The following is a 16,323-nucleotide window of genomic DNA, read 5'->3' on the forward strand; positions in this document are numbered from 1 at the left end:
CTAAAGGGACCTGTTGCTTGGCAGTGGTATGAGAAAAGCCAAGGGGTCAGTCTGCTCAGAATCTGCTTTCTGGGAATCTATGCTGCTGCCCCCTATAACACCTGGTCCTAAAGGTTCATTACTGGCTCAGGCTTTCTAAGCTAACAGAAAGGGGCCGAAAAAATATATATACCTGGAAAACCACTAGGGACACTGGGTGGAAGGAGAGGCCAGAGAACTCTATTGCATGGAGTTAAGAATCTAGCAACCACCTATGGGACTTTCACTTTAGTTCCTCTTCTTGTAGGGAACAAAAATGTGGCCGGCCAGAGTACAGGGAATTCCAGCATAGTCAAGGCTGGTAATCCCAGAGCAGAAGCAGGAACACAGCTTTGGCCCATTACAGGAATCCCTGATATAATTTTTTTTCAGGGTGGGGAAGGAGGTTGGGAGCGCCATTAATCCAAGCCAGCTGCAAGTGTCCTTCCCCGCTATGGTGATAAATGGCCACACTGTGGCAGGGCCAAAGCCCTCACAGCCTCTGGCCAGGCAGCAGATGCTAAAGTCGGCAACTGCCTCTATGGAGGGGTGAGTTACTCATTACACACCAGGGATCGGCCAACCCATCTAGTATGACATGTTATTTGTGATGCTACATGTTGAGGTCTTTTTGCAACCCAATGAGTTTTCTTTCTATATAGGTAAGGTGATTTCGGCCAAAGCAACACTGAATCAGTGTTTCAAGACATTAAAAAGAAAAAAGAAAAAGAAAAATCAATCCTCGAGTAATTCTGTCCCCAAGATAAATTATAAACTTTGCTAATCTACCAATAAAATATACATTTTACTGTCAAATTGTATTACAACCTTTGACCTAAAAAGATGAAAACTTGAGAGGCCGAGGTAGGAGGATCGCTTGAGCCCAGGAGTTCGAGACCAGCCTGGGTAACATGGTGAGACCTTGTGCCCAATTTTTTTTTTTTAATTAAAAAAAAAAGGTGAAAACAACAAAGACAGTATATGAAAAGTCTCTTCTAATTAGTTCTAGAAAAGTCTACTCATGACTATTCTATAGTCTCTTCTTTAGCAAATTAGTGTCATAAAGAAAAAAGGACTGTTCCAGATTAAAAGAGATGGAAGGAATTAAAACCAGGTATACAGTCCTGGAGTGAATTATTTACCAATTGTGAAGAATATTTTAGTAAAAATGAAGAAATTTGAATGTTGCCTATTAGATAATATTAAGAAAGTATTAGTAACTTTATTATTGTGATGTTATGTTTAGCTATCTGACTTTTCAGATGCATACTGGTGTATTTGGAACATAAAGATACCTGTAATTTGTTTTAAAACACCAAAGCATAAAAAGCATGGAAGTTTTAAGAGTGACTTGCCCTTTTTTAGAAATTTAAAATGATAATGCTAAAATAAATCATCTTTACTGACTTCATTTCAACAACAATCATCTAACAATATTAGAATAAATTCATCTTATATGCAATTTGAATCAGCTCACATAACTAAAAGGAACTTAAAAATATCAAGTTTGAGGGTATCTCTGCGATGAGAGAGATGCAGGGCCAAGGCATTTGGGGTCAAAGGCCTGCATTCAGGAAACTTTCTCCTGCATTTACTGGATGTGTGATACTAAGGAATAACCTCTTTGAACCTATTTTATCCCACAAATAAAACAGGGAAAATAATTGTTAAACTCTTAGTTATAAACCAAACACAAGCAAGCAAACCTTGAAAACTACAAAGCCCACACAACTACATTGTTACCATTCTTAGAATCAGATTATTCTCTTTTTATCCTTCTTGTGAATGGGCAGGTAAAACAGAAATTTTAACCCAATTATAAAGTTAGTATTACATTTTGCTTAGAAACATTTTTCCATTAATTAGCTCATATGATTTAGGATATTTTAGCTGCTATTTGGCCACATTGTTTTGGCCAATTTAACTCCATTATTTCAATCTAATATTGCTACCCTATTATTACGGTCTTTATTAATATTAAATTGCCTCTACTTCTCCATTTTTCTTTTTGCTCTAGATAACTGTAAAATAGCAATTAATTTTACTATTAAAACTCTTGCTAAAGCACCCAACATCACTAATCATCAGGGAAATGCAAATCAAAATCATAATGAGATAGCACCTCACTCCAGGTAGGATGGTCATTTTCAAAAAAACCAAAAGAAAACAAGTGTTGGCGAGAATGTGGAGAAAAGGAAATCCCCTTGTATGCTGTTGGTGGAAACGTAAACTGGTGCAACCACCATGGAAAACAGTATGGTTCCTCAACAAATTAAAAACAGAATGTTCATATGATCCAGCAATCCCACTTCAGGGTATATATCCAGAGGAACTGAAACCAGGATCTCAAAGAGATAGCAGCACTCCCATTTTCACTGCAGCATTATTCACAATAGCTAAGACATGGAGGCAACTTAAATATCCATCAATGGACGAATATATAAGGAAAATGTGGTGTACACATACAATGAAATATTATTCAGTCTTAAAATGGAAATCCTGCCATTTGTGACAGCATGGGTGAATCTAGAGTACATTATGCTAAGTATAAGGCAGGCACAAAAAGACAAATTCCACATGATATCACTTATATGACAAATCTAAAATAGTTAAACTCAGAGAAGCAGAGAGTAGAATGCTAGTTGTCAGGAACTGGAAGGAGGGAAAAAATGGGGAGGTATTGGCCAAAAGGTGGTACAAAGTTTCAGTTATGAAGGATAAGTCCTAAAGATCAACAGTACAGTGGCTATAGCTAATAATACAGTATTACATACTTAAAAATTTGCTAAGAGGGCAGATCTTATGTTAAGTGGTTTTTATCACAAAATAATAATAATAATGAATTAAGTGGGCAGGAGAAAACTTCTGGATATGGTAGAAGTGCTCAGGAATAGATTGTTGTGATGGTTTCATGGAGATATACTTATCTCCAAACTCATCAAGTTGTATACATTAAGTATGTATAGCTTTTAACATGTTAGTCATACCTCAATAAAGTGGCTTTTAAAAAGTCCATGCTGTAATAATTTGATAACCTTGTATGTTGTATACAAACTTCTTTGATCTTTTTTCTCTATTTTTATTTCTAATTGTCCACAACTCTTTTGCTTCATAATTCTTTATTTATTAAGCTGCAATCAATATATTAAAAAAAGACATGCTGTTGAAATTCAAGCAAATAGAGTGTACCTCAGTGAAGTGCTACTATTTGCAGTAGTTTCCACACCAGTACTGATCTCTGTCATCAGCTCTGAGAGGGGAAAGTTTTCTGGAAGAAAATAATAGCATTATAATTAATATCTCCCTCATTTTCCCAAACAGATAACAGGAAATCTAATTTTCTAATCTCTTCACATAAATGAGTGGCAAATATATGGATTGTGCTGTCCTGAAATATCATCTTAATTATTCTCTACAAATTAAAAAAATCATCTCTCATTTTTTTAGCTAATTTCACCTAAAGCAAAGAGTTTTTAGAAAATACATTCTGTGATCTTTGAGGGCTTTGTTGAAAAGTAACTATCACATTTTCCCAAAAACTCTGGGCTGGATGGGATTTTAGGCAAAGTATATAATTCTAATGCTCAATGTTGCTTACGTAAAAATCATGAGAAACTTACCCAGAGGGCAACTCTTAAGGACAAACTAAACTTTATACTAAAACGAGACAGTAGAGCATGTGGGTCGAGAGAGGGTAAGTGAAGCGCTTCCCCTTCCCCTTTCCAAAGGTCCTGGGATGACTGAGACCAACTGGCAACAAACCACTGACTGTGATGCCAACAGGAATAACTAAAAGCTTTGTATCTACTAGTCTCGTCAAATCTTCACAACTATGAAAAAAGTACCAGGATTTAACAGAGGAGTAATCTAAGGCTGAGTAGTGGAGCTGGGGTGCAAACCCAGGCTTACTGAACTCCAGGACTAGCTCCTGGCCACACCGTGCTTATATGCCCACTCCCTGTAGACATTTAGCAAGTCATTGTCATATATTGTCATTTTATTTATGGACAAAGTCCTCATACAGTACCTATATCATCATAGCGTTCCACCCAGACTACAGAAACTCTTGTCTCAGGTCCAAGGGGAGGAACAGGGCGACCCTGAGGCAGCTTTCTCATTCTGGAACTGGGACTGAGCTATATGAAGAAGAAGACAGAGAGCGGGAAAAACAACAGCAACAAAAAACTGGCTTAATAAAACTACCCAGTCATTCATTTGTCAAGGTGCTCAGTGATATAAGTATCAGGTCATGGAAAATCACTTTAGGAAAACATGTATACATTTGCAACAAAGCACTTCTTTGGCTCCTGTTCATCAGTCTTAACCTAGGACAAGAAAATGAAGGCTTAAAATTGTCAAAGAAAAAACAAGGAAGGAATACTGAATAATAATAATTTGCATTAATAAAAACAAAATTTACACGCAGTATCTTAATGAGGGCTTAAAGGATTTGAGTCTATCTCTATTAGGGCCAGAAAGCAGTATGCTTCCCCATCACAGCAACATCACTACTTGTCTGGGGATCCTCATCTCTAAAATGTCCCATCAGCAAGTTATTCCCAGATCCCAGAACAAATGTCTCCTACTGCAATTTATGTTTAATTCCTTTTTCTCATCAGTAGAAAGAAAAACAAGTTATCTGGGCCTTCATTATCATGCAGTGTGCTTCTGGCTTGCCGCCACCCTAATCAACTCTAAGTTTCACTGCAAAGTTAACAGGACTGTGTGGCCCCCCTTTAGCAAACTGGTACCCTGAGTTGCACTTCTTTTGAGGCATGCAGCAGAGCTAAGTTGTGCTAAAGCCCTAAACAAAGCTCATGTGTACAGAGCGGAGAATCTCATACTTGAGGTGAATTTTAAAATTAAAACTGCTTTATTAGCACAGAAATATACATGTCTTTACCAGATGACCAGAGTCCATGGCAAGTCCCCCAGATGCTTGTATCCACTCTGACATTCACAGAAAATGGCCAGACCAAGAGATTTCTCCCAAACTAGTGACAGATATCTGGCCATATTCACAGACTACTTTCTTAGCATCAAGGCCCCTAATTAGCTTTGACTCTGACTTCTTCCATGTCTGACGTCTAGCCCTAGATTTAAAGAGCTCCTGTGATTAGGTCAGGTCTACTTGGAAAATCTCCCTTTTGATTAACTCAAAATAACGCAATTAAACCCACAAGATCCCTTTGCCAAATAATGTAACATAATCACGGTTATCCTATCATATTCACAGGTTCTACCCACATGCAAGGAGAGGACATTGTACACAGGCAAATGTTGCTGGGGGTTATCTTAAAATTTTGCCCAACACCCTGACGTTTTCCCTGCAGTCTTGCTAAACTCACCTCAATAGTTCTAGTGAATTTAAAAAAAGACTCCTCAGGGTTTCCTACTTACATGACCATGTCATCTGCAAATACATACAGTTTTACTTCTTTGTTTCTAATCTCTATGTACTGTGTTTCCTTTTGTCTTATTTCTCTATGTAGGTCCCTCTTCTACCATGTTGAATGTAAGTGGTGAGAATAGGCATCCTTGCCTTGTCCTCTATCTCAGAGGAAAAGCATTCAAGAATAATGTATAATGCGTAAGTATAATGTTAGCTGTAGGTTTTTAGTAGATGCTCTGTATCAAGTTGAGAAAGTTCTATTCATAGTTTGCTGAGAACTTTTCTCATAATGAGTATGGAATTTTTGTCAACTGTGTTTTCTCCATGTATTGAGATAACCATATGGTTTTGCTTTTTTGTTTGTTTGTTTGTTTTTTTAGCTTGTTAGTGTCTGCAAAGTATACTATAAGTGAGAAACAAAAACATGGTGCTTTATCTGGGTTCTAAGGAATAACTATGCTGGCATTCAGAAAATATGGGCAGCTCACCACTGAATTCTAGTTCTGTTCACAAATCTCAAACAAAAAAATTTTTTAAAGTATTAGATTTGGCTAAAATCTTGCATTGCCATGCAATACTGACTGCTCATCTCTAAATTGTATTCTGTAAAACCTTTAAAAAACTCCTGATTTTCAAATCAGTCTACTCCAGGGACTATTACACCACCTGGCCTTTTTTTCCTAAATCAATTTTAAAGGTAAAAACCTCCCCATATTCTCTTTTAAGTATATACTTACATTAAAAGTAATTTTCACTGTGGAAGGAAGCCAACCTAAACTCTTGTACAATGGAGGAACACCTTTAAGTCAAGCTGACACTTCTGTCTTTGTTATGATTTGTTCTAAGTCAATCTTCCTACACTTCTGACCTGATCACAGATAAAAAAGTAATATTCGCTGATAAGGTTAAAAAAAAAAAAAAAAAAAAAAGATAAAAGCAAAAAGCTCCTCTTGTAGTAAGTGCTGTGTTCCTCACTCAGAATATTTATCCATACACTGAGTTATTCTCCACAATGTTCCTATATTTATATGGTCAGACTTGTTTAAGATGAACATTGCAAGATTAAAGATAAAAAACATGTAGTTACTGCAGTAACTTTCGTGGATATTTCAGGGACAAAATTAAAACCTTGGTTTAAAAAGGAACAGATGAGAGAATCAAGTATGGGATCAGAATAGTGAAATCAAGAGAATCCACAAAGGCTGTCTCAGAATAAACTATCTGTTGCAGGCTGAAAAAGAGAAAATCATGAGAATTTTATTTTATTTTTTTTCTTTTTTTTTTTTTTTTTTTTTTTTTGAGACAGAGTCTCGCTTAGTCGCCCAGGCTGGAGTGCAGTGGCGCGATCTCGGCTCACTGCAAGCTCCGCCTCCCGGGTTCACGCCATTCTCCTGCCTCAGCCTCCTGAGTAGCTGGGACTACAGGCGCCCGCCGCCTCGCCCGGCTAATTTTTTGCATTTTTAGTAGAGACGGGGTTTCACCGTGTTAGCCAGGATGGTCTCGATCTCCTGACCTCGTGATCCGCCCGCCTCGGCCTCCCAAAGTGCTGGGATTACAGGCGTGAGCCACCGCGCCCGGCCGAGAATTTTATTTTAAAAAATTAAGTTACTAAGGAATCAGTACTCTGATATAATTACTCTCTGGGTTAAAAGCTTTTCAGGCAGGATTCTATAATTACCCTGATTTCACTACAAAATTTTGGAGACCTATCAACAAAGTAACTTACCCTCTGTGAGGAATTAAGATTGTCTGTATGATTGGGGAAAAGCTCAAGTGTCAGGGATGGCTGTTTCAGAATTCCTGGCATAAGATCCATATTTGAATCACTATCTTGGTCCGAGATGTTACTTTCCAATGAATCAGCTATGGGGTAAAGGAAAAAAAGCAACTATAATACATACCACTTATTTGGAGCAAGACTGTTAAAAATAATTACGCTCACCAGTCTAACTGAAATCACTTAAAGCATTGCTTCTAGAGCAAGGGCTGACGAACTTTTTCTGTAAAGGATCAAGTACTAAGTATTTTAGGCTTTGCTGGCTATACAGATCTCTCACATATTCCTCTTTGTATTTTATTTATAACCCTTTAAGAATGTAAAAACCATTCTTGGCGGCATTTGGCTTGTGCCACTGTGGTTTGCCAGCTCCTGCTCTAAAGGATAACCAAAATAAGACTAGAAAATACTTGAAGTTTCAGATGTAGAATATAATACATGCCATTATTACTCTCTGAATCATTTTGATTATATATTCGATCATGTAGCATTGTGCCAAATAGGCACTGGGACATCCAGAAGCTACAGAAGATCTAGTCTCTATGATTAAGAGTAATGTGGTTAGAGATAAGTTCACAAAAAGTTATCCTCCACCCCATCTAAAAAAATCCCCAAATATCAGAAATAGGAGGAAGCTGAGTAGGAGTGGGCACAGTTGGCATAGAAGATGTTTCACAACAGAAGACAAAGACCCAACTGCAGGAGCTTTAGTGTAAGGACAAGGCTCTAGCGCTGGGAGGACTTGTCTGGTACTAACAGGCTGGGCCAGAGAAATTAGGCAGGTATGTCCCCAAAGAGGATGGATAGGTTCTGGCTTCTGGAATTAAAGTAGTAAACCAGAACCTTGACAGGAAGCCCAACAGCCGCTATAATTCAAACCTAAACCGTAGAAGGTCCAACCTTCCAGCGACACAGCTGGACCCAGAGAGTAAGACAGGGAGGGGCCTGAGTGGGAAATCAAGGGTCCAAGGACAAAAGTTAGGCAGCTACCAAGGTAGGGCACAACAAAAGTCGTTAGTCTGGAAATGAGTGTGTGAAATCGTGATGTACAGTATCCCATCCTAAAAATGATCTCAAAGAAGAAGGTGAAGTTTTCTATCTACTGCCTGACCACCTACTCGGTCAGGCTTGAACAAACAGGCTTAACTTGCAAAAAGCAAAGGTTCTGGGCAAAATAAAACTGTGAGTTCAGACTAAGAAGTAATAATTACTCCCAATTCTTAAAAAGAAAAGTCTTGGACCACCATCTTTTCTAGGCTGCTTAAGTTTCTCTTGCTCAGAAGAATGGCCAGATGCTATCATGAGATCCTTCCCGTTGTAGGATTCTATGTGGTTCCATGCAAAGGCTCTCAAAAAGTAAGTGAGGGATCACTCGTAATTATAGAAAGAAATGAACTGGAAAATAAGCCTATGTACTGATTGATTAAATTAAAGAAAGCATATCAGTTGAAATGGGATTCCTTCACTATTTAATGATTATCAGAGGGTCAGTCTGCTTGTCTTTAACTACTTTCCTTAAAAAGTTAAGAGAAGATACCTTGTGCTTCTGCATATTCTGTTATAATGCCTTAGAAGCTAAAGAATGCCTTAGATCACTTCAAAATCTCTTCCAAAGCAGTAATATCACACAACCCAGGAATATAAATATAGATCCTAAAACAGGACCATGCAAAATGGTCTTACTTAAGGACTCCACAGGAGAAGGAACCACAAAAGCAATTTCTGTAAGGGCATCAGCATAATACAGCACCTTCTTCTGTCCATTGAAAATGCTAGCTCCAATATCTTCAGAGGAAATCACTTCTTCTGGGAAAAAGAAACACCACATTACAGCTTCAAAAAGTAGAAAAAAACCAGTATCATCTTGCTACACGAAATGTTAACTGGTTAATAAAGTGATAAATAGAATATATGTTTCCAGCAAGAACCAATTAGTATGAAAGAATAAAATATAATGCTTATTAGATGTCTTTATTTTTAAATCATAAAATCTTAATTTCATAATTTCTCAAACGACTATATATCAGACCACTTCTGATTAGCAGGGCTTTTAATTCATGTGTATGAAGCAGATTAAGGGAGCAGTCCTTTGGATCCGGTGAATAAATAATCAAAAGGAAGACCATCCCAGTACCTCAGAAGGGAGTTGGGCCAGAGAGACAGGCAGGCAGGCAGAGAGAGAGAGAGAGAGAGAGAGAGAGAGAGAGACAGAAAGAGAGAGAGAGAGAGGAAGAAGAAGGAGGAGGAAAAGAAGAGGAGGAGGAGGAGGAGGAGGGAGGAAGACACAGAGAGAGAGAAGAGAGAGAGTATACATGTGCGTTATCTCTGGACTCTGGCTTTTAAGGCATTTCTATCCCTGGTCTCTCTCTATGGCTCCTCAAGTTGGCCTATGTTCCACCTTCCTCAATGGTCAGTGACATTGTATAAAAATGTACAGCCAGTTTTAGTAATAGCATCTGCTCTAAGCCAGGAAGACTGAATTAACAAAAGAAACACTCATGAGAGCTATATAGTTCTCAATTAAAATGAACTCAGTGTCCTACCAGCAGTACATAAAAGACCAACAATCTGACCAAAAATTGGACAGGGGAAATGAACAAGTACTTCTCAGGAAAGAAATAAAAATATGGTAAGATATGCTCAAGCATTATTAAAAATGAAAAATTTCTCACTTAAAAAACTGGAAGATACCTAATGCTGGTGAAGATTTGGCAAATAGGGAGCTTAGACAAGAGGTTAGCAAACTTTTTCTGTAAAGGACCAGACAGATAACATTTTCGGCTTTGTAGGCCATAGGATCTTTGCCACAACTACTCGATTCTGTCATTGTAGCATGAAAGCTGTCATAGACAATGTGTAATCTAGAGTGTGACCGAGTTCCAATAAAACTTTATTTTCAAAAACTGGGCTTTCGTTTTCTGACTCCTGGTGTGGGCTCCAGGCAGGGACTTTGTATCTGCTGTAGTAGATGCTGTGGTTACTATCCCAACAGCCACTCTATCCACCCCTATTCTGCAGCAGGCAAAATGTGCATGTGGGACTGACCTCTGATACTAGTTTTATCTTGTCTGTATCTCTCTATCAGAGTCATTCTTTCTTGCCACAAGGACAGGCTTGGGATAGTCTAATCACCATATAGTTCCGGATTCAGGGAGAAGAGGGTTCTCAGATCTGGCTAATCTCTCCTCTTCAGGCTGCTGTGGTATGTGAATGTAAAGCCTGGAATTGCCTTTCTGCACTATTAGAGAAGCCAGGCTGGTGACAAAGCCAAAATATGGAGAGCAACGCTAAAGGAAAATTGTAAAGAAATAAAACAGGAATGCTGATCAAATGACACCAAAGCTTAACCAACCTCTAGAATTTTCAGTTACATGGGCAATAAATTATCTTCAAAATCTAAGGCAGTTTGGGTCACGTTTTCTGATACTTGCAACCATAAGTATCCAACTGACACATTTATCAAAATGAAAAATGCGCACTGGGCATAGGCATTATCCACTTTAGAGAGGTAATACTAACTTTCCAGTGACCTCAGGAGCCCAGGAACACAAAGCATTAGCCAGGTGGGGCAAAGGTCTTAAGTTTAAATTTATACTTGCTCTGGTACTTGTTATCCTGATTACAGTTTCTCAGAGGATCTGAGGGGATGGGCAAGAATCCTCAGAGATGGTCAGCTGTTTACTACAAAGGTTTTGGTATAATATCCCAAGAATCTAACCTTTAAGTATGACTCTTCTGATAGCCACAGTTGATAAAACACACTGGTTAACAGAAAACTACTTATCAGACAAAACATGCTTGTTAGGAAGCTGTATTGTTTGTATGGATGACCTATATTTATTATACCATTTGTATAGAAAATTGAATCTTATGCATATTATAAAAAAGGAACTTATCAGCATTGTAATAAGCCAGTCATTTTGTATTAATTAACTCTATCATTATGTGTATATATTTCATATACACTGAAAACGTCTAGAAGAATATATAAACTAGTATTAAGTTACCCTGTCAGGACTGGGATTAGGGGAAGGATACTTTTCCTCTATATACCTGTTTGTTTTTTAGAGTCAGGGAGTTGCTCTGTCACTCAGGCTGGAATGCAGTGGCATGATCACAGCTCCAAATTCTGGCCTCAAGTGATCCTCCCACCTCAGCCTCCCGAGCAGGCAGGACTACAAATACGTGGCCCTCAAGCCTAGAAAATTTTTTCATCTTTTGTAGAGACGGTGTCTTGCTATGTTGCCCAGGTTGGTCTTGAACTCCTAGCCTCAGTCGATCCTCTCACCTGGCTTCTCAAAGGCAGGCATGCACCACTGCACCCAGCCTGGTTTTGTATTTTTAATAAGACTATAAATCATAGTAAGGGGGGAAAAAAAACAAGACTAACAAAACAAGCAACAACTGACATTTGAAGCACTGTGAGTTTTACCTTGTTGAGATCCTTCACCATCATCACAACAATTAATAGACCAACTGGTAGAAACATGCCCAGTCCAACCAGGGTGTCTGCCCACATCTACTGACCAGCCAAGGGAAAGCAAAAATTCTAGGAAATGTGGCTGAACAGTTCTGGAAGACTCCACATTCTTCAAAATCTGAAATACATACCAATCATCAGCTATAATGAAGGAAGAAAAATAATGTATCAAAATAAATCTTCATAAAAATTGGTTAGCTTTGAAGCTTCTGACAAATCATGTCCAAGCTCAGAATACATTTGAGGATATATCACTATAGAGAAAATGCATTCTCCAGAGTTAGACAGATTTGGATTGGCTGAGCCTTGGGCAAGTTTCTTAACCCCACTGCCTCAGTTTCTTAATCCATAGAGTAGAGATAATAACAATGGTTATGAAATAATGCAAGAAAAGCTATGAGCTCTCTTCCTAGCAAAACAATTACTGAATCAGGCATGTTTACTAAAAGATACTATGTCCTTACCTTCATGAAGTTTACTGTCTGGTTAATGAGAAACATTACATAGGGATGCAACTATTTAACTATAAATCTTGACAAAGGCTATAAAACCTACTAAAATTCAAAAAACATTAGGTGTAATTAATAAATGAGTATGAAAATATCCTTTTCTTAGGTCAAAGAAGAGAATTTCAGGAAAAATGAAGTGGCCACAAAGTTCTCTCCTCTTCACTAAGCACTAAATGTAAGGCGTGCGCTTTCTACTGGCCTCACAAAGCGTCCCTCACTCTAAAACAGTGCTTCTCATCTAGGGATGATTTTGCTTTTCAGCGGACATCCAACATTTGGAGACATTTTTGGTTGTCATAACTGGTGACGCACACTACAAACATCTAGTAGTAGAGGCCAAAGATGCTGCTAAATGTTCTAAAATACATAAGACAGCCCTCATAACAAAGAACTTATCTGGCCCAAGATGGTAATAGTGCTACTCTTGAAAAACTCATTTCTAAAGGAAGGAAAATAAGAAACTCCTTTGCAAATGAAAAACTAAAGGGGGAGGGTGGAGAGCAGAGTGTAACAAAATCATCTGGGAAATCGCGTAAAAATAAGGTTCTCTTCGCCTGCCCTAGACCTTCTACATTAAAATCAGCGAACGCGGAATCCTGGAATCACTATTTCTAAAAATTCCTCCAAATAACTATGATGCAGCCAGTCCACAGATCACTGATGCCATTCATACAATGCTAATCTATACCAAGATCATATAGAGGCCTGTGAAAGTCAAAATGTAAGAAGTTACATCCATTACATCTGACCCATTGCAAATCACCTCAAAGTCATTACCTCTTAAGCACAAAACCAGTCTTTTTTTTTTTTTTCTTTTGAGACGTAGTCTTGCTCTGTCGCCCAGGCTGGAGTGCAGTGGCGCAATCTCTGCTCACTGCAAGCTCCACCTCCCGGGTTCACGCCATTCTCCTGCCTCAGCTTCTCGAGTAGTTGGGACTACAGGCGCCTGCCACTACACCCGGCTAATTTTTTGTATTTTTAGTAAAAACGGGTTTTACTGTGTTAGCCAGGATGGTCTCGATCTCCTGACCTCATGATCCGCCCACCTCAGCCTCCCAAAGTGCTGGGATTACAGGTGTGAGTCACCGTGCCCGGCCTAAAACCAGTCTCTTTAGAAGTGAACCTATTTAGTTTACCCATATCCCTTCACATTCTTATGGGTGCCAAGAAACTGACTTAACAACCATTTCTAGTTTTTGCAATTCAAATTTTTATCTAGAAGTAAAACTTTTAAATAAACAATTTTTGAAAATTTAGTCAAGAAGCAATAAGTGAATCAAATTCAACTTGCATGGATTCTGGCAGACAGAAATTAATCTTAATCTACCCTGTGGCTAGGGAAGACAGGTCTCAGACATTCCAAAGGAGGTCTCAGGAAATCTTCATTAATTCCTAGTTACCCTCAGCTTCTAAACAGCTAGGGAAACTGGACTGGGTTAGGAGGTGCCTCAAGGGTTTGTGTCTTCTTGTAAAGGCAGGAGAAAGTGGCTCCATTATTCTCAAACAAAGAATGCGCTGACTTCCTTCAAAACAGATCCCCACCTCCAGAATTAATCCAATTTTACTGAGGTTCTTCTAAAACACTTGAGTCCATTGGTCTCATCTCTGGCTACCACCAGCCCACTTTCTCTTAAGCTCCAAGTATATTAGACCCCATAATGAATTTTATGAAGATAAAATACTCTCTTTACCCTGAAGAATTTATACATTATTATTACTTTGTCAGTGACAATCTGCTTCTGCCTCCTTACCTACAGTTAATGCACACCTTAAATACCAGCTAGAGTATCTTTCCCTCCAGGCCACCTTCTTAAAACCAGATTAGGTTTTCCCGCTACTGCTCCTAGAACGTGCTTTAATGACCCTATTAGCACCCTTTACAATGGTTGGTTGCTTATTTAATCATCTGTCTTCACCTCTATGCAGTTTTAGGGGGCCAGAAATCTTACAGATTTTGTTCACCTAACAACAGACACTTATTAACTTTATTGACTCAGTAACAAAAAAATAACTTTCTCATAAATCAGCATTCTTTTCTAGGAGCTCACAAATCATTTGAAACAGTGCTTCTAAACATTTGGAAACTTTGGTAAATTTCTTTAGGCATGCTAATTTGATTAGCTGATGGTCTTAAAATGACTACTACAGTAAAATTCCAGGATCATGCAGTCACAGTGCCCTACACATCTGAATACTACATTTTACAAGTCTTCCTTCAGTTTTTTCCTAGTTATAGTCAGTAACTTCCTGCCTATTCTATATTTCAATTATTCCTTTTCAAAAAACACTTCAAGTTTCCTGCCATTTTGCTCTGTTTTCCATTCTCACCTATCTTACATTTTTCTTCATCCTTCTCCTAGTCTCTTTGTTACACGTATCCAGCTATGTTTTACTTATTCCCTCTGTTTTGTTTTGTTTTTGAGACACAGTCTCGCTCTGTCGCCCAGGCTGGAGTGCAATGGTGCAATCTCGGCTCACTGCAACCTCCGCTTTCCGGGTTCAAGCAGTTCTCCTGCCTCAGCCTCCCAAGTAGCTGGGACTACAGGTGCCTGCCACCACACCAGCTAATTTTTGTATTTTTAGTAGAGACAGGGTTCTACCATGTTGGCCAGGCTTGTCTTGAACTCCTGACCTCAGGTGATCCACCCACCTCGGCCTCCCAAAGTGCTGGGATTACAGGCGTGAGCCACCACACCCGGCCAGTCCTTCTGTTTTTCTCCTTTATTTCAGCTGTTATTTCCCCCACTGCACACCACACATTCCTCAACTGAAATGATTTGTTTCTGAAATTACTAGGAAGGTGAGCTGCTTCTCAAAAGGGAAACTGTTACTCGTTTCTATATCCTGGCATGCTGAGCCACAGGGAAGATGTTCAATAAATATTTGTTGCTGTTGTTTTATTCTTCTTGAGCCTTACTTTAACTTTTTATGACTACCCTTCTTTATTTCAGTTTATTTTGTCTTATGAATCTGAATTCCTGAGGGGGAAGAAAGATATCCTACAGCTCCTATTTAAATCACATTTCTTAAGGGTCAAAAGACTCAGGACTCCAAGTATCATAGTTTTGGTTAATTCTGTTTTCAAACTGGTTCATAGCAAGTCTTTAGGCATCGAGTATAAAACACTTCTTACCACAGACAAGTACACACCATGTAAAATTTTGTATATGAAAATGAAACTTTTTAAGGAATGCGAGTCTCCCTCAAATTATCATGCCCAGAAAGGCACTGAAATGTGACAGCAGTCGCATCTCACTCCTGCTTGAGCTAACTAATAACTTTGAAGCTGCGTGCTATATGGACTCTAGACTGCATGTCACCACCAATAGTTCATAAACTAATCTAACAGTGCTGGACACCACAGCTCATATCCTACAGTTCAATAATTTATATCTACTCACTAATCAATGTTATTTCTGTAAACCAATGAGCATTCCTGAAAAACAACTTTTGTAATCATCTGTTCTCCTGGCTCATCCTTTTTATCTTTAAAAACTTGAGACTCTCCTTTGTTCTTGGGAGAACTTTCCAGCATTTCCCATTTCCTCAACTCTGGCCCAAATAAACTCTCCATATTAATTTTGCCTCAATTTTTTTTTCTAGATGTGTATTTATAGCACAAAAATATACCAAAAAAAAAAAAAATTCATAACTCTTACCTCTTGGTTTGTTTTCTGACCTGGCTTCATATAGAAAATAAAAACTGTGTCAAAAGGACGACATGGCAAGAGATCCAGATACCCTATGTCATCAAAAAATCCAGGTATCGTGGAATCAAGTGCAATAAGGTGAGGAGGTAGACGACTATTTGCAGGTTCCTGCCACCAAAAGAAGAAAGGAGCAATTATTACCTATTCTCTTGCATTGTTATAATTATAAAAACAATACTTGCTCATGGTTTAATAAAAATTAAATTTAAAAATGTAGAATGGTAGGAATAAACACAACCATAATCCTAAAGAAATTATTTAACATACTTCCTTTTAGTTCTTTTATTTGCCTCTTTTTAAATTAAAGACAACTGAGATTATATTGTGTATATAATTTTGGATCCTGTTTTCTCTATAATATTGTGCTTTCTAGAACTTACCTTTAATGTACTTTTTTTCTCATTCATTAATGGTGAAATGTGAAATGGTACAGCTAC

General features: G+C 38.3%; 1 protein-coding gene across 2 annotated transcripts in view; it reads right to left on the reverse strand.

The window, feature by feature from the left end:
* RALGAPB (Ral GTPase activating protein, beta subunit (non-catalytic)) overlaps positions 1 to 16,323 on the reverse strand; it is a 108,285-nt gene that overhangs the window by 3,142 nt on the left and 88,820 nt on the right. The window contains exons 24-29 of one of the 2 annotated variants that reach the window (XM_011974974.1): positions 15,836 to 15,994; positions 11,620 to 11,785; positions 8,871 to 8,993; positions 7,137 to 7,273; positions 4,046 to 4,154; positions 3,208 to 3,286 (exon numbers count right to left, since the gene is read on the reverse strand). In XM_011974974.1, coding sequence (XP_011830364.1) covers positions 3,208 to 3,286; positions 4,046 to 4,154; positions 7,137 to 7,273; positions 8,871 to 8,993; positions 11,620 to 11,785; positions 15,836 to 15,994 — 773 coding nt within the window. The remainder of the gene's footprint in view (positions 1 to 3,207; positions 3,287 to 4,045; positions 4,155 to 7,136; positions 7,274 to 8,870; positions 8,994 to 11,619; positions 11,786 to 15,835; positions 15,995 to 16,323) is intronic. The other variant, XM_011974975.1, reaches the window with a different exon arrangement.

This window comes from Mandrillus leucophaeus, unplaced genomic scaffold (genome assembly GCF_000951045.1).
Source record: "Mandrillus leucophaeus isolate KB7577 unplaced genomic scaffold, Mleu.le_1.0 Scaffold150, whole genome shotgun sequence".
In the NCBI taxonomy this organism is placed as follows: domain Eukaryota; kingdom Metazoa; phylum Chordata; class Mammalia; order Primates; family Cercopithecidae; genus Mandrillus; species Mandrillus leucophaeus.